Raw genomic sequence first — 27,573 nt, 5'->3', positions numbered from 1 at the left:
TCCGTATGTTTTCAACTGGTTCTTATGTAAGTCAAAAATTAGCAAATTCTTTTTGTACCGTCAGTCCTTATGTTTGAAACTGGGTCCTATGTAAAGCGCTCTGACACCTTCGGGTAAAGTTCGCGCTATATAAAATCGTATAAATAAATAAATAAATAAATAAATAAAATAAATTTGTACCACCTGCACCACGGGCAGACTGGAAACTGAATCAAGACCTGGCAATCAGCTCGGCCAGCCCCCAAGGAGCGGGGGGGGGGTGCAAGTGGGAAGCACCACTCCCGCTGCCGCTTTTGTAGCACTGCTGCAAAAACAGCCACCGGGGGTCCAACACCAGCCCTCACCCAGAAACACCCAGTGCCCGCTACAACCAGTCCGGCCCTGACCTGCATGTATAGCATTTGTCCTACACAAAATTGTCAAGGTACATTCATAGGGAGTACAGATAGTGCAAGTTGATATTTTGAAGTCATTACTTTGGTACAACATCTGTTAAATTAATGTTGGAAAAGGAAAAACTGCAGTTATGGCTCGGAAAGATACTCGTTAATGAAAACTATGAATTACACTAGATACAAATGGACTAAAAGCTTACCAGATCTCAAGCTTTATGTAAGCATATCATTCAGAAATTATGTACTCAGCGAAAACTGGATATCTCATAATTAGAACAATAACATTTTTTTAAGATGGAAGTGTATGAATCTGTAATGCTATGTTTTTTATATGATTGCATTTCTAGCACCCTTTATGGCAGTCCTGAATACATTTAAAGTACAATTATCCTTGAATAACCATGTCTGAGAAACAAAAATGCACTGAAAACCTGAAGAAAGGGAAGGGCTATGGGAAGGTAATATGGTAGATTTGGATGGTCACTAAATGCATCTGGTCCAGTTTTTAAACTGCGTGCTTGACTTTTCCACAAATTCATCCACTGTATGAGGCTACAATTGATCCCTACTAACATAAGAATGTCCTTTATGAAATATCCCACAGGTGCTTCTTCAAATTCTCTTTAAAAAATAGTTGATTTCAATAACATAGCTTGTTCTTCGAGTGGTTGTGTGTCATTACTAGCTTAGTTGTGAAGCACTGCTGAATGTACAGGAGTAAGATAATCACAGAACATTAGTTCTTAATCTGGAACTATGCTTTTTATTTATAACAGAAGATCTTTCTGAACATCTCCCGGAATTTCCCAAATTCTCTTATCTTGAACTGTGAGGCAATGCCTGTTTTTGCATGATCGCCTCCAATGTTTTAGACAGATGCCGCTGTTTTTTTCACTCGGAGAGTGCACTGAGGCTCTGACCCTTAAACAGTATAGGCCTTAGTGGCTCACCCACAATTAGTATAAGTTACCTTAACTTTTACATCCCTATTATATGGTACTAGGCGTATCCAGGGACTGAAAGTTAAAGAGCTCCACCTGGACTGCAGCACTTCTTATGGCACCACCAGTGTGAAAAGGCAAAGCAGACTTCAAGCCTGCCATATCAGTCTAGCAGAGTAGTTTCCAAACTGCTAACTTGACTTCGATATTTAAACTGATGACAGTGTCCAGACATTCCTTTTTAATATATATAAGTCACTCTTAGTCGAGGCACATTAAGCCTAAGGAAGGGTGCTGCATCTTAAGAAGTAGGACAAGTGTTTATATATGTCTTAACTGTAAAAACCCAGCATTTAAATTTTTGCTGTAGAAGAGCTAGTATCTCCAAAGGTGAGAACAGGGTTACATGCTGACAACTCAGTTCTGCTAACTTCTGAATGGAACTTCGAAAGTTGATACTTCACGTTATCAAAATAATCTTTACATTAAACCTATTTTGATAGCCAAGTCTAATTTATTGTAAAACAACTTTAGAAAATTGCCACTCTGTCACCCAAGTTTCCCAGTGACCGTTTATGGTTGATGGCCCCAAGACAGCCTTCTACGTCCATGGAGGGAGGTGTGATTGACTGTCAGCGAGGAACACAAAGTGCCTGCTTTGGGAAAAGTGTTACCTATCCCTTATAGGAAGCCCAATCGTGGTGTGAGACCAAAAGACAAGCTTCAAAGGGGAGGCTGACTTTGAGGGGCAATGGTGGACACCCACAAGAGAAGCTGCGGTTTCGTTCTCGTAGACAGATTAGCATCTGGGACAGAGAGGAAGAAACAGTTACCAAACCAGTTTAACTGTGGGCATGTACTCCCCAGGTAACCATACCTCTAGTGTGGCTACCAAGCAATACAAATCTAGAGGGGGTTCTGCCATCTTGTGAGAACATTGTATTCTGGGATACCAACATGTCACGCTTTGCAGGTAGCTGTCATCGGGTTGGAGGGGACCCGGTAACCCATTGGCTAATAATCACTGCCTCCCAAGGGCAAGTTATGGGCATATAAATGGCACCCAGACCTCAGATTACATCCAGATTGGAGAGAGGAATGAAGAAGCACTGCCCTACTGTTCCCTTGATCCGCACAGAGAGGCTGTACCAAAGACTGGACTGCAGCTGCTGACCCTTTGGCTAACAAAGAGAGGCTTGTGCCTGTAGTGCCCTGCTTGAGAAAACGTCATCCCTGAGCCCCAGAGAGTAGACCTGATTCTAAGAGCCATTTAGCTGACATCGTTTTACAAATACAGGGCCAAAAAAGCTGAAGAAGCCTGCCTTCGCGAGTTGGTACCTACATTTGATTGACTGCCATGTACTGCCACGGAGCATCCTGAGAGATGGATTCTTGATGCTTAAAAGTTGCACCAGTGTCTGCTCGATCCAGGAGAGTGCATTTTGGTAATTCAAGCCAGACACTGGTCTGAGTTAAAGGGAACCACTGGTTTTGCTGTAACCATAGACCAGTAGACTCGTTCCAACTGTTTTTTAGCAGGACTTTAAGGGACATCGACCCCTGTGGCCAAAGTCACCCCATCATGTTCGTAGACTGAAGGGTGGCCCCAGGACGAACCCCATCACCAGATCAGCCTCCTCAGCATCTTTCAACATCCTTTATCCTCAGCATCAGTACCACTCCAATGATGCCAATAGTGGTTTGCACATAGAGCCTCAAACTAGACTGGAGACTGTTTTGACTCATAGATAACTGTCCTGCCTAGTCTCATTGGTCCATGTTACTTGCTCCCTGTCAGAGTTGGTCACCCAAAGCTGACTGAAATACCCAAACACAACTTTTAAAAAGTATTCAAAAGTTTTCCAAGCAACCGCAAACAGCTTTAGTATCCAATGCTTGTTTGCAATTTGAATGAAAAACAGTGATTTATGATTTACTTAGTAATTTATATTACTGGAACCATTTAGTGGAATTTGTTACTTTTGGTTTCTAATAATTTATAATAATACAGCTACTTTTAAATATCGGTGTTGTATCTTCTATATGTCATATTTCTTTTTTAGTCACCAAATAGGTGGGTCATTGTTCCTGAAAAAGAAATGGGGAGGGGGAGAGGTCTATGGTATAGACAGTAGAGTAGGCGAGACTCTTACTTGAAGCCCTCACACATCCCAACTGATGTCATACTTCATCATAGGACGGTTTCTTCTCATTGGGCCAGCGCTGCAATGCTCTACAGGTCCCCCAAAGGGTCACTTTAGCAGAGATCTTTTAAGTTTCTCGCTGTATGATGCATGGGAGGCAGTGCTCATAAAGAAGTGAGTGAATCTAAAATTGACTAGAGGAAATCAATGCTGTGTCAACTTAAATGGTGGATTCCTCTGCCAAAATTAACAAACCAGATCGTTAGAGGGTTAGAGGGTTATAATGACCCAAGGTAGTCAGATGTGGACATAAGTGGAAATAGCTTTATGTTTAATGGGTCAACATGTTTCGCACCTCTATCGGTCTCAGACAGATATCCTTGGTGCTTCTTTAGGACAAGAAAAGTGTGTAGCGGACCTCACTAAAGTGGGGTGGGGCCACCTATTGGATCCAATCTTGAGTAATCCAAACTCATCTGCGTGGGGGAAATGCCCCCTCGGTCAAGGCAAAAGGGTGCAGGACCATCACAGAGGTTAGGAGGTCGCTTCGTGTGGGTGCACCCACCCATCTTTTCGTCTTCCAGAATGTCGGCCCGACAAGGAGCAACTGCCCTATGATGAAGCATGACATCGCTTGGATGTGTGAGGGCATCAAGTAAGAGTCTCACTGCCTCTCCTATCCATACTCTAGACCTCTCCACTCCCCCTTTCTTCTTCAGGAACAGGGACCCCCCTTTTTGGATTATACATTGTGTTGGAGCACCAGCACTGGACTTTTTTTCGCTCCCAGTCACCCCCCCCCCTCTCTTTTTCAGACTATTTCGTTTTTATTGAACAGTTTTGGTACTTCTAATTGATTTGCACTTGTTCCTTTGTCAAAGCCTGACTGCTCGAAGTCACATCTATCCAGGTTTGACCTGAGAGAGCGCCATTTACAGTGAAATTTGTAGGGGTGCATCATATGTACAAGTAGTCAGCACCCGTATATGCATAGAGGACTTTAATCATGTTTAGATGCAATGTGGGATAGAGTACTAGAGAAATTGGTATTAGAAAATGTGCAGAACCAATGTTACAAAGTGCAAATCCACATTTGCTGTTTAAAGTAGAGATGCCATTGAAATGAAATCTTACACTAATGAGAAGCGTGTTTAAACTGATTACTATTGTGCCTTCAGATTGATTAATTGAAACGTATAACTGTGTGTTTATATACTCAATAAATTAGTTTAAGTTAGAAAATGCATTTGCTTAAAGTAAGAGGCTTAGAGAATTAGAGTGAATTGCTCATGTAAACGTTGGGCCTATAACCAAGCAGAGGCCTAGTTCATGGAAATTGTGCAGGCCTGATCGAAAATGTCTTGCTTAGCGTTTAACTGTAGAAATGTTTGGTAAAAGAAGATGCCTTTAGAAAATATTGTAACATTGAAAAAATGTGAGCCGAATAGTATGTATTTCTTTGCAGGTGCATCACCAAGTAGACTGTAGAGTAGAAGGGCCCATTGTGTATGACTGTTAGAAATGTTAGACTCAGACATGGAGCAGTAGACCAGGAATTTGAAAGAGCAACTTGAAAGGTTGAAGAGTCTGGGACCCAAGGACGTCTGCACGGACAAGGATGGACAAGTGCCATGGTGGAAATTTCCAGAAGTTAACACCTTCGAGAGGGGCGTACCTAAAGGCGTGTCGTTCGCATTGTGGAGTTTTTCGTATTAGAGACAGCACCCCGAGGGTGGAAGTAGAGCAGATGGGCTGAGGAGTTAGAGAGAGCGGTCGTGTTGGGCAAGGAGCTTAGCGTGGATGAGAAACTCTAGTCTAAGAGAGAAGTGGGCGAACTTCTTTGGGAAGTCACCACGGCTGACACCTTTTGGTTAGGATGGGTTATTGTTGAGTAGGGGTGTCACTTAGTCTAGTGTAGGGACAGATTAACTTATCTTTTCTTTCTAATGCATACTAGAATCCAAGTTACAGCAATTTTTGTTAGCCTGATGATTCTGGAACTGATTCTCGTTTTATTCATAAGGCGCCTAAGACTTTTCCGTAGGATTATGTTTGTATTAGTGCCTGTTTATCTTTTGAACCTAGTGTTGAGGTGTCTGTACCTTCTGCTGTTTTCATTTCTGTAATAAATCTTTAAACTTGATTCTTAGTCAGTGGTCCTTTGGGGAAAGGTAATTGGGAATTGTTGTAAGTGTCGATTATTGGTAAATAGGTTGCCTAATTCACTCTATGACAGGTAAAAAAGTTTCAGTCGACCTGTGACGGGATTTTGGAGAATGGTAAGCAGACCCTGAAAGTAAAAATCCCGCCTTTCGAGATGGTAGCAGAGTTGGATGGTTTATCTTCTCGAGTGAGGGTAATCTAGAAGCAGGTTGAGATTTCCCCGAGGCCCATAGAGAATAAATGATGAGAGTCCAGAAAATCGCGGACGGAGGATGGCGTTCCACGGAAACTGACGAAGAGTGACAGTGCGGCAGAAAGCAGCAGGTCGGTGGAGAGTGAGTATGAAAAGGGTCATGCGTTGCTAGATTGCGATGTTATGTTGTATTGTGTGTTGTATTGTCTTGCGGAGTTGAGTGCCTGTAGTGTGAAAGAGGAACAGGTTGTGAGCGCGCGCAACCAGTGAAAATCTTAGGCTCAAGGGGAGTCTAAGTGGTCCGGGTGTATCGAACACCCATAGTAATTGTCGACCATTGTTAACTGGGTCATGAGGTACCATTGATCGCCCGCAGGACTGAGATAGGGGGAACGAATGTGTGAGTGCGTGGGTAACGGACGCTGGTCGGAAGTTGCCGTGAGTTTGTAACCTATCAGTTGAGGCGATTGTTTAGACAGACATTCGCCGGTTCAGGTGACAATTACAGTCAGACTGTGGACGTACAGTCAAGGAAGTGGTTGCTTGGTCAAAAGTAATCAATTCCAGTGTATGATTGGGACACATGCGAGACCGCGAGAGGAACGGAGAGAGGAGGGAAACTGCTGCGAAACGGAGGCGAGTGACGTCAGAAAGAGCCACGCTGGGATTGGTCGGTTGGCGTAGAGCCGCGCTGGGATAGGGCGGTTAGTGTGAAGCCGCGCTGAGATTGGCGGATTGTCATCAGGAAGTAAACAAGCGCTGTGGAACAAGGAAACGTTGTGGGTTTCATCATGAAATGTTTAAAGTGTTGCGAAAATATTTCAAAGGGGAAAACATGATAGAACCTCGGGGTGGGGAGGAGGCTCCACCCGAGGATACTCCAGCTTATTATATGGCAACGAACGTTGGGTTGCATACCATATAGTGGCTTGATAATTGGTGTAAGATGACAGACGGAAAAGAAGAATTGACATTCCCTAAATATGGAACATTTAGACTACAGGTGTTGTATCAGCTGAAAGCGATTATGGCTGCATTGCGACCTCTGCCTGGACCAACACAGTTTGAAGCGTTAAATGCATGGATCAGGGCAGCCCATGAAAAGAACAGAAATAGGAGACAAGAAAGAGTGAAACGATCAGTTAGGGCGGTCCAAGATGCGAGATAGGATGCCATGGCCAAGAGATGGAGGGTACAGACCATTGAAGGGGATAGGTTGTACCCGTTGCTGGAAAATACAGGGGATGCACAGAGGAAAAGTACGGAGGATGAGGACAGTGAGACAGACGACAGCTTGATAGAGAGGCTGTTGTCAGAGAGACCACCTCCATACAATCCTGAGTTGGGGGGCATGCCAACATCAGCCAAGAACTGGGAAGTCTCAGATGGGGATGGTGGGGTTCAAATGGTGAGTGGTTTGAGTACCTCAGAGGACAAGTTTTGCCCAGAGAAGGGAGGAAAGGCACCTCCACCTTCCCCAGTGACGAGAGTAGTTGGAATATTTACAGTACAAAAGGTTCGGGTGGAAGAGGGTGTCCACTCACAGAAACTGCCAGATGCTCTTACGATACCTGTTACCATAGGTCCCATAGTATCAGTGTACAACCCAGAACAGAAACAAGACGAGAGTCCGCTACAAATGGGGAGTGAGAGATGTGCCAGCGAGGACAAGGGTAATGGGATAGAAGGGTGGAGGCAGTTGCCAAAGCCTGTAGAAAGAAGCACTCCTTTGGCAGCATCGGCAGACTCCTCGGAAGAGCAGGGCGGGTGGAGGGGACCAATGGATCTGAGGGGACCGAGGCCGAGGTCGATGAGAGAATTAAGGACAGATTTGAGAACTTGGGAAACAATTGTGGACACTCAGAGTGATAGATCCAGGAATGTCTTTGGGTCTGAGAACCAGGAAAGTAGGATGGAGTCTCACTGCGTGCCTAGTGAAAGCAGGCAGGAATGGGAACGTGAAGGGGTGGGGAATAGGGGGGCGTCCCACCACACCTCTGGCGACAGGAGACAGGAGTGGGTTCGGGAAGGCTGGGAAAACAGAAGGGTTCCCCCTAACACACCTGAAGAAAACAGACGAGAGAGTCAGGACGGTAGTGGGAGGGACTCTAATGGAACTGCTAGCCAAGGTACATTGAGGGCTGCGATCAAAGCAAGAAGGATAGATGTGCTGAGACTAAAAACAGAAGTGGAGGAGATAGTGGAAGGTACATTGCCACTAGAAAGGATCGAACTATACGAACCAGATGAGCTATTGCAGGCAGGAATGGGAACGTGAAGGGGTGGGGAATAGGGGGGCGTCCCACCACACCTCTGGCGACAGGAGACAGGAGTGGGTTCGGGAAGGCTGGGAAAACAGAAGGGTTCCCCCTAACACACCTGAAGAAAACAGACGAGAGAGTCAGGACGGTAGTGGGAGGGACTCTAATGGAACTGCTAGCCAAGGTACATTGAGGGCTGCGATCAAAGCAAGAAGGATAGATGTGCTGAGACTAAAAACAGAAGTGGAGGAGATAGTGCAAGGTACATTGCCACTAGAAAGGATCGAACTATACGAACCAGATGAGCTATTGTTTGTAGCGAAGGATGTTACACGGAGGGCTAGCACAGCTCATGAGAAACTCTCTGAATTAGCAAATAAGTATAGTGTAGACTTGACGAAAACAAAAGCACTGCAGAGTGGCCACCGGTTACAGTATTCAGATCAAGATCTAGAAGAAAAGAGGGTGATCGGATTAAAAACTCACATTAGGGAGCTGATTGTGGGAATCTGAACGTGGTCCCCGTTGGAGAAATGGGAGGAAAGGTGGTCAAAGAGAAAGAGCGTTAGATGGAGTGTTATTGAGACATCCCCGGGAGGAGGGTTGATGCATACTGAAGCATACCCCTTGCGGGAGGTGGCTCATGGGGGATATGTACATGTACCTTGGAGTAGGGGAGACCTGGCTGCCTTTACGAACACATTTCCAAAGTTGCGTGAGAGTCCAGTGGAATGGTACAAACAGGTAGAGAGGTTCGTTAAAATCTCAAAGGTGCTGTGGATTGACTTGAACACTCTGTTTGACATTGTGGTTCCAGGTGATCTGTGGTTAGCATGCAAGGTCAGTGTTGAATGGCCCACAGCGGAACCAGAGCGAGATGCTGCCACAAATGGACCGTCACCCAGGGTGATGGCAAAGTATGAGCAAGCGATCACATGGCTAAAGACTAAGGTACCGCCACAGGACATTGATTGGGTGAAAATAGATCGGACTAGGCAGGAACCAAAGGAGACAGTGCATGAATATTACGAGAGGCTATTGCTGATTTTTAAGCAGTATAGTGGGTTAGATGTGATGGATCCAAAGGACATGGGACAGTTCGTATCCAAATTCGTTCTGGTACTGAGGCCTGATATTTGCCTTATGATACAGCAACATTTAATCTGTTGGCAAAACAAGCCTCTGGATGAGATCTTGAGGTATGCGAGGTATTGCAGTGACGAGATAGACTCGAAGACAAGGAAGCTTAAGGACAAACTGATGTTAGTGCAGATGCAATCTGGAGGCCAGGGTCAGTCAGACAATGGCACCTTGGGGAGGAAATCAGGTGGACAGAAGAGGGACAACAAGGAGGGTCCGAGACCTAGGATAGATATAGCGGCCCTGAAAAAGACGACCAAGTGCCATCAATGTCATGAGGTCGGGCATTGGAGACGCGAGTGTCCCCATAACCCTGACAATCAGGTACAGGAGGAGGAAGAGGAGGAGGAAGTCCAAGGCACTCCGGTACAGAAGGTGACAGTGGCCAAGTTCCAGACGACGAAAGGGGGGACTTCAGCCCCTAGGGCTCCGGTTCCCCAGCCACCGAAGATTTCAACAGGGAACAAGGTATATAAGCAGATGCCTTTCATAGTCGAAGGGGATGAGTGCTATTACTTTGACCCAGTGACAGGACGGTACCTGGATGGGGAAGAGGGCTGTACTCTTGGAGCAGTGCTGGAGGTAGATCAGAGAGGACCTTTTGTAGAGGCAGATGTAGATGGACATCCCACCACCTTTTTGGTTCACACTGGTGCTTCTCGCTCCACTGTGCGGTCTGCGGTAGTCCCCAACTTACCTCTTTCAGGACAGACCATACAAGTTGTAGGAGTAGCAAACAGAAGAATGACAAACCCCCTGACTGAGCCAGTCCCTGTGAAGATCGGAATTTTCAGAGACAGACATCAGTTTGTAGTGTGTGATTCCAGTCCCGTGTGCCTGTTAGGCAGAGATCTTTTGTGTGAACTCAACTGCACCATCTATTGTACCCCCAAAGGAGTAGAATTACAAACTAACGATGACGATGCTGACTTTAAGGTTGCCAATACGCATGTGTGCATTGAATTGTACCCTGCTTTGACAGTGGAGGAACTCCCTTGGGATTTGAGAGATTCAGTCTCACCGGAGGTGTGGGACTTTAAAGGGGAGGAGATTGGATTGATAAAAGGAGTAGAGCCAGTTAGAATTCAAGTAAGACCGAATGCTGAATTCCCGAGGACACCCCAGTACAAGCTGACCCCAGAAACACTTGAAGGTATAAAACCCGTGATTGAGTCCATGATTAGACAGGGAATCCTGAAGGAGGTTATGGGCAGTCCCTGTAACTCTCCGATCATGGGCTTGCAGAAGCCAAGTGGAAGTACAGGATTGTGCAGGATTTACGAAAGATTAACAACATAGTTGTTCCATGCTGTCCAGTGGTACCGAATCCATCAGTGATATTGTTTCAGATACTGTTCCAAGCTGAATGGTTTTCTGTGATTAATTTGTGTCAGGCTTACTTTTCCATCCCTTTGCACGAGGAGAGCCAATCTCTTTTTGCGTTCAAAATAGAGAACCGCGTTTTAACATGGTGTCGTATCCCTCAAGGGTATACAGAGAGCCCATCGATCTTTAATCAGTTGTTGAAAAGGAATGTTGAGAGTCTGGTACTGCCGCAGAACTCTGTTCTCGTACAGTACATAGACGACCTCCTTGTTGCGTCAGACACCGAAGATGCTTGTAGGATTGACACCATTGCCCTGCTGAACCATTTGACAGAGAATGGACACAAGGTGTCCCCCAACAAGTTACAGTACTGCCTGTCTGAAGTGCCGTATCTGGGTCACAGAATAGAGAAGTGAAAGAGAAAAGTGTCGCCTGACAGGATTGAGACGATCATGAGAATGACGGTGCCCTCGACTCAAAGAGAGGTTAGGATGTTCCTAGGCATGGTTGGCTATTGCCGACAGTGGATTGCTAACTTTTCCCTGAAGGCGAAGCCATTGCAGAAACTGACGCACAAGGACGTGAGTGATCCGGTGCCATGGGACACAGATTGTATGATGGCTTTTCTCGAGCTGCGAGAGGACCTGTGTCGCGCTCTGCTGTGAGAGAGAGGGGTGTGCATTGGCAGTGTTAGTGCAAGATCATGGAGGAGTCCGTAGACCAGTTGCATACTTCTCGGCTACTTTAGATCCAGTAGCCGCAGAGTTGCCCGGATGTCTCAAATCCGTTGCTGCAACAGGTGTCAGCATTGAGAGATGTGAAAGTATTGTAATGGGATATCCACTGACTGTACATGTACCTCATTCTGTGGAATTGTTGATGACCAGGACCAAAATGCAGCACTGACCAACAACAGGCTCACACGCTACGAGAAGGTTATACTTGCTGCGGAGAATGTGACTCTCAGGAGGTGCTCTGTCTTGAATCCTGCTACCTTGTTGCCATTACCAAATGATATAGAAGATGATTGGGAAGACCATGATTGTCTTGATGTGACTGAATTATGCACCAAACCTAGACCGGATATTGTTGATGAGCCATTGACGGACCCTGATGAAATTTACTTTGTGGATGGCTCATGTGTAAGAGACAATACTGGTCAGTTGAGAGCAGCGTTTGCTGTCTGTACTATTTCTGGAATAATTGAAGCAGCCTGCCTGGAAGGAGTACACTCCGCGCAGGTGGCTGAGATAATTGCGTTGACGCGTGCCTGTTTGGCAGCCAACGGGATTCGGATCACCATATTCACTGACAGCCAATATGGATTTGGGGTGCTTCATGATTTTGGTCAGTTGTGGTCTCAGAGGGGCTACATGACATCATCGGGTTCCCCAATCAGGAATGGCGAATTTATCAGGTTATTGCTGGAGGCCCTGCAAGGCCCTGCAGAGATAGCCGTGGTAAAATGCACAGCCCATACCAAAGGAACTGATTTTTTGACAATGGGGAATCGCTATGCCGATGAAGTCGCACGATATTGTGCGGAGCAGGGATACTCATTTACTGAACAAACAACTGAGGGACCAAAGGAAAGAACCGAACTAAGCATGATGCTTGAGGTGGCAGACACATGGGAAGAGTTGAGAGACATGCAGGGACAGGCGTCAGATTATGAAAGAAGGGTGTGGGAATCGGCTGGTTGTGTCAAAGGAGATTTGGACATGTTGGTTTCGGCTGATGGAAGAGCTGTGTTGCCGAATGAACTGGTGAGTGCAATGGCACGACAGATACATGGTCCTGTGCATCTGGGAAGGGATGCGATGATGCGTGTGTTCAGGCAAACGTGGTACAATCCTAAATTTAGGCAGGCTGCGGAAGCAGTATGTCAGAGATGTGTAACCTGTCAGCAGCTGAATGTTGGGAAAAGAACTCCAGTTACATTGAGTCACATTGGGAGGTCCGGCGGCCCCTTCTATAGGATGCAATTGGATTTCATTGAGATGCCGAGGTGCAATCGCCTCAGGTATGTCTTGGTGATTGTGTGTGTGTTCTCTAGATGGGTTGAGGCATATCCCACTCGTAGGTGCGATACACTCACAGTAGCAAAACTATTGTTGAGGGAGCTAGTGCCACGATTCGGGGTTCCGACCTCTTTGGAATCGGACAGAGGAAAGCACTTTAATAGCGAAGTTGTGAAGATGCTCTGCTCTGCCCTGAACATTGACCAGAGGCTGCATTGTAGCTACCGCCCGAGGCTTCTGGCATAGTGGAGCAGATAAACGGAACTCTCAAAGCCCAAATGGCAAAAGTGTGCTCATCCACATCCCTGAAGTGGCCCGATGCTTTGCCATTGGTACTAATGAGTATGCGTAGTACCCCAGACAGGAGGACAGGGCTCTCACCTCATGAAGTGCTGATGGGGAGGGCTATGAGACTGCCATCCATTCCTACAACTGCCTTGCTGAATATCACAGATGACCTGATTCTTGATTATTGCAGGGGACTTTCTGATGTCATACGTTCTGTGTCCCTTCAGGTGCAGGCTGCTGAAATCCCGGCTTCTAGTGACCTTTGTCACGACCTGTGCCCTGGTGACTGGGTCCTAGTGCGGAAGCACGTGCGGAAGATCCCCCTCTCCTGAGCAAGATACGTGATTTACTCCTGGATAGACTGATTTTTCCTACATTTGGTCCGGAAATACCATCTTATGACGCAGTTGTGCTCCGCATGGAACTTTTGGACTATGTGTTGCAGGCAATCGGAGCAAGTATAATCATAGATTATTAAGGACTTTGAAAATACTTTGAAAGAACTTTGAAAAGACTTTGAAAAGACTTTGTAAATAGCTGTTGAACTTATCCTAGAGCCGAGTGGAAGAAGAACAAATTTAGGGATCACCTGCACCACACTCTTCAAGAGGGGCGTACCTAAAGGCGTGTCGTTCGCATTGTGGGGTTTTTCGTATTAGGGACAGCACCCCGAGGGTGGAAGTAGAGCAGATGGGCTGAGGAGTTAGAGAGAGCGGTCGTGTTGGGCAAGGAGCTTAGCGTGGATGAGAAACTCTAGTCTAAGAGAGAAGTGGGTGAACTTCTTTGGGAAGTCATCACGGCTGACACCTTTTGGTTAGGATGGTTTATTGTTGAGTAGGGATGTCACTTAGTCTAGTGTAGGGAAAGATTAACTTATCTTTTCTTTCTAATGCATACTAGAATCCAAGTTACAGCAATTTTTGTTACCCTGATGATTCTGGAACTGATTCTCATTTTATTCATAAGCCGCCTAAGACTTTTCCGTAGGATTATGTTTGTATTAGTGCCTGTTTATCTTTTGAACCTCGTGTTGAGGTGTCTGTACCTTCTGCTGTTTTCATTTCTGTAATAAATCTTTAAACCTGCTCACGTCGAACAAGCATCTAAGAGCTGGGAAAGCAGTAGTTATGTCCAAAAACTCGACAGTAGGTTTCTGGTCCCTCTAAAGTTTTTCAATTTTTCGAATCTTAAAGATGTATTGTCTTTCATAGTCACCCTTTCTTTTCAAAAACATTGGGCAAAAGGCACTCTACTGATAGTAGTTTATATTATTAGTTAAAGGTCATGTGTTGCACTTTTTTCCCCCAAATACTTCTAGGGTCACAGATATAAGAGAAAGTAATGTCTAGAGGAAATTGAAAGATTATTTTGAGCCATACTTTGCTGCATTTCTCCAGGCAAAAAATTGCAGGAATGATTCATTCTTGTTTACTTCCAGCCACAACTGAAAAAACACAATGCTGTGTTTGATTTCTCCTGCATATTACTGGATAGAAAATAGTCGTAATTCAAAATATTAGCAAACATACTTTGTAGAGGTGAAAGCCAGGTATAAATATTGTGGCAAATTGTTTAGAATTGAATGGCTTCCAGTGGAAATATTCAGTTCAGGGAATGTATTAAAACATGTTTGGTCTGGATACTAATACTTGAATTTGTTACAGTGACTCAACAGGACATATAAGAATCAATATGGAGTTGCGGACTTCCTAAACCCTGGGGATTCTTGGCTATTGCTAATTGCACATACAGAATACTAGAACAGCTAAAGGAGGAACATTTGTTTCTATAAGTGGCTTTGTCATTCTGTTGCAACAACACCCATAATCGTTCTTTTTGTCAAAAACATGGTTAGAGAATTCGTAAAATAATAGTAATTAAAGCCAAAGTTACTTTACTGCTGCTGACTACCTAGTAATCTGTGCTGTGGTAATAAATCTCACTTACCTGCAAAAGTATATCAGTGCCAGAGTTTATGATATCGTCAAATAGTTTCAGCACTTTCCGGAAATGTTTGTCATCATACTCGAAGCGATCCCCAAAAATGATGGAGCAGATCACATTGCTCACAGCATTGTTCATCATGAGATGTGGGTCAAATGGACGGCCTGCAAAGAGAAAGCATAGGAGAACCAACAAGAAATGTAGGTATGGGCCTAAAGGTTCAAAAGAGCTTCTGATAACCAAAGATCTGATCAATCTTGTCTTGGGGCCATTTTTAAAGAGACATGAACCAGAAGCTCTAGTCTAGCTCAGAAGGGACATGTGCAGGAACCTATGGACCATTTACAAACATCCCTGGCTTTACAAAATATGGAACATGGATGGACAGCCCAGTCGCCAGACCTGTGCGTGGATGAACAGAGTGATTTTGACTTTAGACCTGCGAAGAATTTAAGAGAGAGCCTGAGAATTTAAAACTGGATTCTAAAATTCAAAATATCCATTTAATAAATTGACCGTGCAGAATTGAAAGAGTCACAAGAGGTGTCGGGGTCAAGCTACATGAAAGGGCCTTGAAGGGATTTTCTTCTCACAATTCTTTTCAAATAAGACAAAATCGTGCATTTAAAAGTACACTGCCAACTACATTGTGATTAAGGAGCAAAGTTTACCTTTTGCCACAGTACTTCAAATAGTACTCTTGTATCATTATTCCAATGTGCTCATGAATTACGTGTATGTGACTATATGAAATATATTAATCTAATTTATTTTAAGAAAAACATTACAAACATAGGAGGCTGTGTCCGGAACAATAATGTTCCAGACCACAGGTTTAGCACACTCATATCGGATGGCTTGGTAAGATTTTGGTGCCTTTTTTGGTAAAGGAATCAAACAAGGGTAGAACCGATAATGTAATGAGGAGCAGTGGCTAAATTATAGAGTCAAGATATGGAGGCCAACTTTGAATCCCAAATTTCCCAGTCCTTCAGATTGTGTGATCCTGGACAAAATCACTTTGCTTCTTTACATCTCATGTTCCTTATATTATTGAACCTCTAAGAGATTGCTCAGTATGCAGAGTGAGTTGTAAATGGACATCAGTAAAGCAGCCACACTTGCGATATATGCAAGATTATTGAGAGGGAAATGGCTTGCTGCCTGTTTTCACAATCAGATTCTAATTCGTTACTTAAAATGTGCTCATCAAATCAACTCAGAGCAACCCAGGCCAGAGGAGGAGGCCAACTGAGTTGAGATAGAGAGAATGAGCAGTGACTGGGCTAGCCTCAAATTACTAGTTGTTTCTAGAGTGGCACACTCAGAGCAAATCGTGCCAACAATTCAGTGCCATCACTAGTACCTTACAATTACCAAGTTCTTTTAACTGCTGTCATTACCACATGACTGGAGAAGTGCATTAGTGGCCTGCTCTCCACTGCTGAGTCATTAATAAAGACTCCTGCTAATGTGGGACAAGGGAGTGGAGGATTAGTGGCAGATTTAGTGTAGTGGGTGGCTTGACAGGACACCAGGTCAGCGGCTGCTATGGCCTGTGCTCGCATACTTCAGGATTACCAAGAGGCAGGTGGATATGTCTGTGCCTTCAGTGAATCTGCATTGAAGCTTTGCTGAGGGTCGCCATAAGTGATTCCTTTGCACTTGAGCATACTGATGGGAACCAGTTGCTTGACTGTGTTAGTGGTTTTCCTTCCCACATCATCTAAGATATTAGTTGGAGGTTTGTTGATGAATTGATCTGACATTATAAACAAAATGGATATGGTTTCCAGTGAGCGCATTACTCCCAATCCTGTTGGAAATAGCTTGTAATTTCCAGATTTAGGTGCGGGAATCCCAACCACACTCCTACTCCTCACCCAATATATCTGCATCTAATTCAAGAGAGCTCTTGATGAGGCCCCATGAAGCAAATTGGGTTGTTTGATGCAATGGAAGATGTGATCTCGCCATTGCTCTTCCTGCAATGGCAATATTTAAGCACAGAGCAGAATGGTCTGCTACTAGAGGCACAGGCAAAGCAGACACCCATCAGAGTATGGATTGCATAATGCTCAAGTCTGGATTCCTGAATAAAGAAATTAAACTGTACCGCCATGATTTAAGATACAATGATCCTTGGATGGTAATTCACCATAATCCAGAAGTTAAAGTGATGTCACTAGTCCTATGCCCCTTGTCCCATTATAATGGCATCTCAGGAAATGTGCATGACCCCTTTCCTCAGTCTCATTAGAGGATGCATATTCCCATAATCCTTGAGCCTAATATTAGCAATGGAACTGAAATCATAAAAGGGAAAATGACACATTTTTGCACAATTATCAAAGGAAGGCCACATTTTTAAAGCATATAATAAGATACTTTAGTGAGCAACCCATAGGAAGTTGCTACCATGATGCTCTTTGGGTGCATTCTTGACATGTAGGGACACAACAACTTAGGCTAGATGCAACCATCATGTACCAGACACAAACATACAATACCAAAAAGAGCCTTATGTGCCCAAGTACACCATCATATAGTAAATAGACAGTTTCAGCCTCACACTCAACCTTCAATGCCCAGCCACAGTCTCAAAGGTGCAGGCACAACAATCATATATAGACACGGCCATCATATATGTACATGTACACAGTATTTTGCCTAAGTATAGCCACATATTATCGACACAGTTATTTGTAATAGAGTATTATGTATATTGTGGTCCCTTTACCCAGGTACCTTTGCACATATACAGACTTATGCAAAGCATAAACAGGGTTATACAAATATAATGCAATTTATGCACAGGAGCTACCTCAAATGCCTAAGCACAGTCTTCTATTCATAGTGGAACCTCAGTTGCCTATGTAAGCCTCATTTGTCTACGATTTTCCTTCTGTTCCCAATCAATGCCTATGGACCATAGAGCAGTAGAGCATGCCAGTACCTGCGACAATGACAGGCAGAAGAGAGCTTAGTATACCTCTATCTCCAGAATTTCACGCTTTCCCACACTAACTCGGGTACCAGTACTGAGATTGAGAGCCACTCTGGTGCATCCCATGGTGGAAGGGTAGCAGGTCCTGCAGGAACACTGTAGTACCAGGGAAAGAGGAACTCTCAGTAATAGGGATGTTCTTGCTTTGGAGCAGCGTAAGTCCAAAAGAAGAAGCTGAAAATGTTGAGGCCTTCCATCTTATTTGCGCTTCATGGTCTCCTAATAGTGGCAGAGCCAGGCTCATCTTTGCCTCACTTTTACTCCCTTTGCCACTGTGTAGAGTGGTGAGAGAGAAAGTAAATGTTTCACTCTTGTCCTCACCCCACTTACTCTGGGGCAAATAGGATGACGCTAAGGGGCTAGAAAAGTGGAGGAGTTAGGTATTGTTTACCTCTTGTTCCCATAGCATCCTCATTTTTAATGCTGGTGTACTGGTGGTAAGAAGGATGAAAATGCAGACAATAAAAAACTGGTCTGGGAGAGACCTGTTTGGGTTCTTCCCTGCCACTGTTCTTGCTATCTGTAAATCTGAGGTCGTGAAGCCACTGTTAAGAGTTGCATTCTCTGGCAACAATCTTCTACCACAGGGAGACATGCTACTAACTGATTTGCTGGAGAGTGTGATGCTCTTCATTGGTAGAAACTTACCATCCTTGGACTTGAATGCAGAGCAGAGAAATCCAGCCTCTTCCGTCACTCTCTCCGCCAGGGACTTCTTTCCCAGCCCAAAGTCTCTCAGAGTGGAGAGTGAAAACCTCCTAACATCCCTCCACGACTGCCCATATCTTGCAAACACCACTCCTGTAGAATGAAAGCCAAACAAAATACTCAGCTTGCGAACAGTCATATGAAATAAAATACGACAATGGAATACAGGAAAACATTCATGAGAGAAAAAAATGGGAATAAACATATGTAAATCTTATTTATTCCCTACATTTAAAGTTAGGTCATAATGGACACAAATGAGGCATTGACAAAGCCAATTGCATGTCATTTTTCTCAACGGAGATAGGTGAAAATTCTAAAAGGCTTGAAAAAGAGCAGTTGCAGTATAGTTTCATTAAAAAAAGAAAACACATGAAATTACTATTTTGTAGGTTTGATTTAATTGTTAGATAAAGCACTGAACAAAGAGGATTATTCTGAAAATCCTAGGTATTGTTATCATTCCACTTACACCAAAAACAGGATATGCACATTTAAATTCAGGAGTGATCACAATGGAACAACATGTATTTTACCTACGTTTTCTGACATCTAATTTAACCCTGAGTCATAGCTAGGAAGGGCCTTATGATTTTGGCATATTTATTAAAGATATGCGACCATGCACCAGGGCGCAACTGCGACACAACTCTAAGTTTGATTCATCAAACCATGCAAGGCCACCTTGTGTGACCTGCATGGTTTAATAAATCTAGAGTCACACAATGCAGCACAAATTGTTGTGCTGCATTACTCGGCTCCAGGGAGGCATTCTGCAACACACATAGAAAGAGGAAAATGCCTCAGGGGAATGTTTTTCTGCAGGAAGGTGTCATACTTCCAGCCCAAAAACAATCCTGCCTACAAAGCAGGCACCCTTTCACCATGGTGCAAGAGTACTTGCTTTGACAGTAGGCAGCATGTTATGCGCCAGCACTGGGAAATGACAGGAATGAACCGTAAATGGTTAAGTAAGGTGCCTTCCTAACCTTTCCCTATAAGGCAGAGCAGAAAGGGGACTTGCTGCGCTGCGTGTTTTCTTAATACATATGCCCTTTTATGTTTATCACAGTTGCATGCATTTGTAAATCTATTCAAAAGATTTCTTGCGGTGCTTTCTTTGTGCCAGTGGTTGCAGGTGACAGCACCTGCACATATTTTTTAGAAGCACTTATTAAGCGGCTGTGGTGCGACTAGAGCATTCGGCAGCAACACTGGCAGTCCTAGAAGTTGAAAATATGAGCCTTAAGTTGTATTACTGTTTAAAAAAATAAGCATTAACCTCTTCACTCTGAAATTAAAGATATCTGCTTTAGTTGAGCCTGAAAAACTGCCTTGTTTTGTAGTGTAGTTCCTATCATCCCAATAGGCTCTGCGCATTGGAATAATACCTACAGCAGTAAAGGCCTAGACCAGACGTTAACTAGGTCTACTACTGTCGATACTAGACTTAAAGTTTTGGGTTTCCCAGCTTAGCTCAGAGGTCACTAGAAACTTTCTCGAATGTTCAAGGAGGAATTAACTTCCCTGATTAGACAAGAAGGGATTTAGTTTCTGACAACCATAGAACATGACAACTTTGCTCTCCCCTAATCAAGAGTAAATCTCGAGAGTCGTGTGAACAAAAGGCAAATTATTTTACTCAGTCAGTACGGTCATTCTTAGTCTCATCAGATTGTAGAGAAAAGGAAGAGACGGGCGTGTTCAATAAAAAGGTGTTATTTATTGATCAGTCTCTTTTCTCATACAAGAGAAATGGATCGATATTATTGCAATACTTATAGTTAAGTAAAGTGCATACATTAAAAGCAATAGTATAAAATAATACTGTAAAAACATTGATATGGTTTCTAAGCCATAAGATGTTTTAAAATGAATAAAATATATTACATACACATATACATTTGACTAAACGTACTCAACTGGTGTTTCTAAATACGCCTACCCCGTGTACCTGACCTAAGCCTAATACGTGGGCGGGAATAGAAAGTTACAGTTTAAGTTAAGTTTGTTTTTGCCAAGTGAATAACTAAAGAATTCTCTGTGAGGGGTTATTCAGTTCTGTACCTGGAAGTTAGGATGAATGAGGAATGGTATCTCTCTCTCTGGTCTCGATATTCCAGGCTGCCTGCGAGGGCTGCCCAGAAACGCCGGTGCTGGATTCTCGGCAGGAGAAAGCAGCGCGTCTCTCAGCGCGTCAGGAAGGCGGGGCTGCTGCCAGCGGGGTCTGCTCTGCTCTTGGCTTCGGCAAGTATGGCTGCTCCGTCTCGTCACCACGCGTGTGTTTTGCATAGGGCAAGATCGGTAATATTTATACCTTTAAGGTGCCGAGATTGACGTAAGGATGGACATAGATACGTCAATAAGGATGTCATACGACTTGCTCGTTAGCACATTCTTTTACTGAAGTTCTCGGTGAAATCAAAACAATGGCCGCAGGGTTTTGCCCAGGTTGTCATAGGTTTGATTTGTTATGAGAACTCCGTATGCCTTATCAGGGGCTGGAGGAATATCGCTTGTCTAATTAGATCGCAAGCGTTATGACCTAATCAGATAACACGTTCCTGTGCCGTAGTGTGACTGCGTCAGATAACGGTATCTGCATCATGGGGGTTTTCTGCCTCATGGGCTGACTGCTAGTTAACTTGTTGGTTTGTTTAACTAGAATAGGGTCAGGAATAGGGGGATCGATTCAGAACCTATAGGAATACATCACACCCACTCCACGCTAACTATGTACATATTTACTAATCTATGCATAGTATAACATAGTACAACATACTATAGAGTATAGTGTATACCTTACCACCCCAAAATACATGAAAGCATTTTGAAATTTTCAAATATACGGAAAAATTGCAGACATATGTATTGTATGCACTCAGGCTGTAGAAAAATGCCAAAGTAATCGCATTTGTATACATTATTGCTTAATTGGTATATGAGAATTACACATGGAATGGCTTCTTAATACAGAAAAAAGTTCGAGACCATTCCATCACAGAATAAAATATTTGTAAACGTATCAGCGGGCAGCTAATGTCTATAAGCTATCTAAAATTTAGAAACCTTAGTTCTCTAAGAATAGTTCTTACTTTAAGCAGAAGATAGTGTCCCGAAAAATATGCAAAAATATTTGGGGCTGCTGAAAAATTGCTGTCCGTGAACTGGAGGGAAAATTGTTCATGTGACTTTATTTTTAAAGTTGAAGGCCGAATTCAGGGAACGCCGTGTGCGAGCTTGCTCAAAAGTCTCTATTTCTGTTCTGGAGAGAACATCATATCATTCAGGCTTTCGAAAAAACTGTCAACAGCTTCCTGGGAAAGTTCCACTAACTCGGAAATAGGTGTAATCATGCATTCTTGCGCATGATTGTCTCCATTGACATTCTGATTTGCATTACTGACAGAAGGTCGTACCTGTTCGATGCTGCTTTCATCTTGAACTTCACTACCCATCAATCGTAGTGGTGAAGCTTCCACGAATGCCGTCATCAGGATTGGTAGCCTTTGAGGGCAGCACAAAGCATGAACCTTGATCGGGCTCAACAATGTTTCTGCATTCATCGGCGCATCCGATTGTAGCGTCAGACAGGTGTCTAACACGCATTCTTCTCCGCATAGCAGACACCTCAATACAGGTAAAACACATCTTTGCCACATTGGTCGAAATGATAGAAACCAAGTCATGTTCAGGTCTCTAAGCCGGGAGAGTCCCAGGATTTTTGATATCCGGTCCCGGTATCCAATGGCTAGGATTGTTTCTTCTCTTGTCGCCAGAGTTTTGTCTGTGACATGGGTTGCCATAACGAAAAATAAGGACTAGGAATAGGATTCCTGCAATTAGTCCCAGGATCAGGGGAAGTCCGCCAAAAATTGAATGGACGAAATCTGGAAAAATACCCAGTATGGCTTTGAATGGTGTTAATGCCATCGAAAATACTGTCTTAAATACCTTTGAGACCCCATTGGTATCAGAAATATTTAAGATTTCATTCAGGATTTCCGCGAAATGTACGGGGGAATTAGTTGATAATAATGTATGTATCTCTGCAGTCGTCCTTGCGACTTGTAGATCATACGTTTCTTTTGATGACGAAAGCCTGGTAGGCGTCTGAAGAAGCACTGTTTTCATTCTGCTTAAAGTATCTATTCGAATAGAAGTAATTTTCAAATCGGGCCATGCCCTTGCCTCCTTGTCTGGGAAGGAGCTGGGGAACAATGAGCGTCCACAGCACTTGACCTTCGCAGTCGTAGTTACTAGATAAGGAGTCCCGGGCATAAGACTACAACATCTGCGGTCTACAATAAGAATGTAACTCCCATTATAGAGTCTTTGAAAGAATGGTTCTATTTCTGTTGCAGGTGCGCCTTGTTGGTGACATGAAAGGTTGTATGAATTCCCTTCACAGGCTCCATGCAAACTAATTCCGTTACACAGAAGTGTGCCACTTAGTGACATCGCACAATTGTTGCCACTAAGAAACACTTTCTGTCCTTTATTACTGACACATGCATGTGAATAGGGCAGGTTCCATGTTGTTTTAAGGTACCCCTTTCCCAATTTCTCGTACATGCCAGCCTGTATATATTTTTGGCAGTATTGAAACCTGAAGGTTGAGATTGGAATATTTATTATCCCATGTATTATCCATTCACTGACAGGTCGTTCTGACATTGTCACTGGTAATCTTTCGAGTTTTTCAATGCTCAAGATTGTATAATCAGCACTCTTTTGTGCCATACTGATTTGTCTATCAGTAAGGTTAAAGATTTGGAATAGTGACGTTGTGTTGATTAAACGCCAAGGCACATAGCCTGAACGCAGATTTTGTAACGTCCAGCCAAGCTGTACAATAGAACGCAATTGAGACTGACCGTGTTGTAATAACAGTAAGTCCTGCGATAATATGTCGATTGCTGAAGACACAATGCTGTCCAAAGAAAAAATTCTGGAGGACAGAGTCATTAACCCATTGTCCACTACAGAAAGTGATTGTTCCAAATTAATACGGTCAATTTCCCGTATTCTCTCTGCTGTTTCAATTTGAGTAACCTTCCAGGCCTCATTGTATGCTGCATATACAGAGGCTGCTATGAAACGCTTTTGACGCTGTTTGCGTGGTCCCAAAGTGAAATCACGCAAGTCAGCACCATCAGTAAGTAAAGTTAGGTGTTGCTTAATTTCTGCCAGTGTGGAAGTTTGTAGCCACTGAAGGCATAATTTGCCCACACTGTAGGTGGTTATTATCCCTGGGTGATGTCTTTGAGGATATCTAGGGTCTGGCCTGGTCATTTTGAACCCCTGTGTTTTGTTCAGGAATCTGTCTTGACAGTTATTAGTATCTGTGGGCCAGATCAACCACTGTTTCCAATCAGGATGTGTTCTGTTTTGGTTTAATATATGGTGTACGTCTATCTCTTCATCTGTAGAAGTATTGCTAAACATTGTTGGCTTTGGAATAGACGGTTTATTTAAATCTTTGATTTTGGCTAGGCCAAGACAGGTGGTTTGTTGAACAGTGTCATTTAAAAATATCATTTGTTCTGGGATCATGCAGGCTCTAAACAAAGCTTCTACACCCTGTACTTGCCATTCTTTTGTACCCCAAACACTTTTCAATTCAACATTTTTGTCCCAATAATCAAAACCAAAAGTATTCATTTTTTCAAAGAATGAGTCTGAATATAACAATTTTGTGTTGGTTATCATGGTCTTGGTCCCTGTTTTGTTTGACAATTTAAAATAAAAGGTTTCAGCATTACTTGTGTTAAAACCTGAAAAATATGAATATTTGTCGTAAACGGTTCTTGAGCTCCCTTTTGGAGGTGTTGCACAATGTTCCCATTGATTATAATTTAAAACATTTCTAGGTTGTGCAGATCTATGTAAAAAATGGTTACCATAGTGGTTATAACAGTACATACTATCATAATTTGTAGAACCCTGCAAATAATCATGTTTGGTAAATTTAGCAGACATTACTAAGTCAGACATCATATTATTAATGCTTTCGAAGTCCCAATCATCAGCAAATGAGTTTGGTTTTACAAAGTCACTCAAGGAGATCTTAATTTGGTGTGGATATTTCAGGATCTCGACCGGACCATAAATTTCATAGTCAGTGTTGTCCCATGCTACCCCACCAGGTATCGGATTGGCTGTGAAGTTGGCTGAAGAAAGTTCTCTTTTCTCGACGTGTGAAGATGTGTGTGGTTTGAGGATCAAGTTGATTTTCTGACTTGCTGTGTCCATTTTTGCATATTTTCCCTCAATGAAGCGTCCCAATGTTAGTATCATGATGAGCCAAAGTATGAGGATAAATGCACCAAAACCCACCCAAAATTCAATCCATGGGGAAATCAGATATGTTTCTTTCAGTTGTTTCAAAAGTTCCTTAGCTTTATCTTTAAAGGTTTTTGATGATGGCTGTGTCTTTGATTCACTGAAGCCTTCAGAGGAATCATCGAAGTTTATGAAGTAGCCGGATGCAGTTCTGTCAATTGTTCCAATTGCTTCAGGATTTCTGTTACTTGCATTTTCACTTGTTACTTCATTATAGATTGGTGTGTCTCTGCTAAATGTTTTTATTTGGGTTTTCAGAGGTCTTAGTTCTATTGCATTGTTGCATAGTCCATGTTGTTCTTCTGTAGGCGTTTCGAATGTGATGAGCCTCTTTGTTAGGACCTCTGTACTGGTAGCAAACCTTGGTGTTCTGCTACTTATTGGGAGTCCACTTGGCCTACTGTTTGTTATCGGCCACATGTTGTGGTTTTACCAGGTCGATGGATACAACTCGGTTCTCCTTTTTACCAGTAAGTGGCGGTAGTACAACTGATCTTGTCCCGTTGACAGACAAGACAGGAACTGCTTTTCTGTAAGAAGGCCCAAATTCCTTCTTTACCGCGATCTTTTCCCTGACTAGATCCCCGACTTTTGGAATCCAGACAGGTCTTGCTGGGACAGGTGGTGGTTCTTCAGTGGTTGTTGGCTGTTGTTTCAACTTTATGTTGCTCAGGTCTTTTCTTGTTTTGTTTAAGTCCTGCAAAATAGCCAAACGGTCTTTGATATCAAAGCTTTTTTCTTTCACCACTGAAGTCTGACTATCAATGTCAGAGATCATCATCCTAGTTCCAAATAATAATTCGTACGCACTGAATCCCTTCAGAGAATTTCTTGGCAAGTTATTGAGACTACGTTGGACACTTATTAGATGTTTGACCCACCCAGCTCCCGAACCTAATATCCTTTCCGCTATAGATTGCTTTATGCCTTGGTTTTTTCTTTACACCATCCCATACCCTCAGGAAGGAAGTGAGAAGATTCCCGCTGGGCTATGCTCATTTGGTCATGTTTCCCCTCAGGCTGTTGGGCTAGAGTGAAAACAATGGTCAAACGTAGCATGCTCTTAGCGTATATGCCATTTAGACTCGCAAATCTTTGTATAACAGTCCAGACGTCAGCCGAGTGCTGGTGATCTACATTATAAGTGGAACTAGCCTGTATATGTTAATCGCAACCCTTCCTTTTTACTCCTGATTTTTCCTGGAGTAAACCGACGAGGTATTAAACTGTTTCTCTCCCCACTGCGATCTCTGTTGCAGTTTGGGCAGTTTTTTACAAACATGGTATGACGCAGGCTCATGCCTGGCCACCAGTACCGTGATTGTAATTCTTCCAGAGAATCTTTTAGTTTGAGGTGTCTGAGACCCTCGCCCATATGTGCGTCTGCGATTAACAAGTTTCTCCTGTCCATGTTTGGAATCACTCTATCCCCCACTCCAGGGATTCGAGCAAAAGGGACGGAGTTTGTATCGATTATGTATGTATAATTGAGTGGATAGTTGATCGGTAACGCTGAGCAGTCGCCTTTTGATGACGTTTTCACCGCCAGCATTGTTTCACCGTCAATGTATTTTAATGTACGCTTTTTTCGAACTACGGGAGCCGATTTAGTGGCTGCCGCTGTGGCTGTTTCGGCCAATGAATTCCCTGCAACGTGAACGCCATCACGCTGATGACTCAGTGAGTGTGTCACGTGAGTCTTTGGTAGCTCTTTCTGTAAAAGAGCTATTTGTTCCCAGAGCAGTTTTTGCTTTATTGGTGCATCTGTGTCATCTTTGTAACCGTTTTGAATCCATGTCTGCAAATCGCTGTTATATGATTTGACGCAGTAATATGAATCTGACACTATAAGTGTCGGGAATTCGCGATCCGCATTATCTAGCGCCATTTTCAAAGCTAATATTTCAGTTTGTTGTTCTGAATTAGTTGCTACTGAGTGTGTTTTTGTTAATAGAGGTTTTAGTTTACCTCCGCGCCACACTTCTTTTGTAATCTCACATGTGGGGTTGTATGCTTGTTCTCCCCAAACGGAGGGTTGAGCATGTCCGTCTGTATAGATTACACAGGCGTAATGTCGTAAAGGCAGAATGTCGATTGGCAGAGGATATGTTTCTTCATATTCTAGATTTTTTAATTCTTCTAGTTCTAGAAGATTGTAAGCCAGGCTACATTTGATAATTCATATCCTACGAACAGGACTTTCAGATGGGCAATTCTGGATTTTTTAAAGTTGAATTTGTAACCCTCTGCTGCGAACCCAAGTATTATGGTGTTCACTCTCTTCAAATGAGTCTCCAAGTCATCATCTGTTAAGTAAATGTCATCGACATAAGATAATGCTTCATCATCATATAGTTGTAGTAATTCTGTTACTCTCGCTGAGAATACTCCCGGGCTGTTCTTGTACCCCTGGGCTAACCGACAGAATTGTTTTTGAGTGCCATTTATTGAGAATGCAGTTAAATATCTGCTCTCTGGTGCTATGTTTTGACAAAAGAATCCATTAGAGATGTCTAATGTTGTTTTGTATTTGTGTGAGTTTTGCACTGCAAAAGTTTTGCAACATGTGTTAAGGTGTCGGTAATCCAAAGCTAGACGATATGAATTGTCTGGTCTAGGCCTTTACTGCTGTAGGTATTATTCCAATGCGCAGAGCCTATTGGGATGATAGGAGCTACACTACATTACGTTGGGCGC

The 27,573-nt window shown here is 43.3% G+C and overlaps 1 protein-coding gene across 3 annotated transcripts in view; it reads right to left on the bottom strand.

The window, feature by feature from the left end:
* Nucleotides 1-27,573, bottom strand: part of LOC144753030 (cytochrome P450 2D15-like) — a 298,908-nt gene that overhangs the window by 127,132 nt on the left and 144,203 nt on the right. For all 3 annotated transcript variants that reach the window (XM_078640834.1, XM_078640846.1, XM_078640840.1), the window contains exons 3-4: nucleotides 18,472-18,624; nucleotides 14,820-14,980 (exon numbers count right to left, since the gene is read on the bottom strand). In XM_078640834.1, the coding sequence (XP_078496960.1) occupies nucleotides 14,820-14,980; nucleotides 18,472-18,624 (314 nt within the window). The remainder of the gene's footprint in view (nucleotides 1-14,819; nucleotides 14,981-18,471; nucleotides 18,625-27,573) is intronic.

The sequence above is a fragment of the Lissotriton helveticus genome, chromosome 1_1 (assembly GCF_964261635.1).
Source record: "Lissotriton helveticus chromosome 1_1, aLisHel1.1, whole genome shotgun sequence".
Taxonomy (NCBI): domain Eukaryota; kingdom Metazoa; phylum Chordata; class Amphibia; order Caudata; family Salamandridae; genus Lissotriton; species Lissotriton helveticus.
This window is presented reverse-complemented; position numbering and strand designations above follow the sequence as displayed.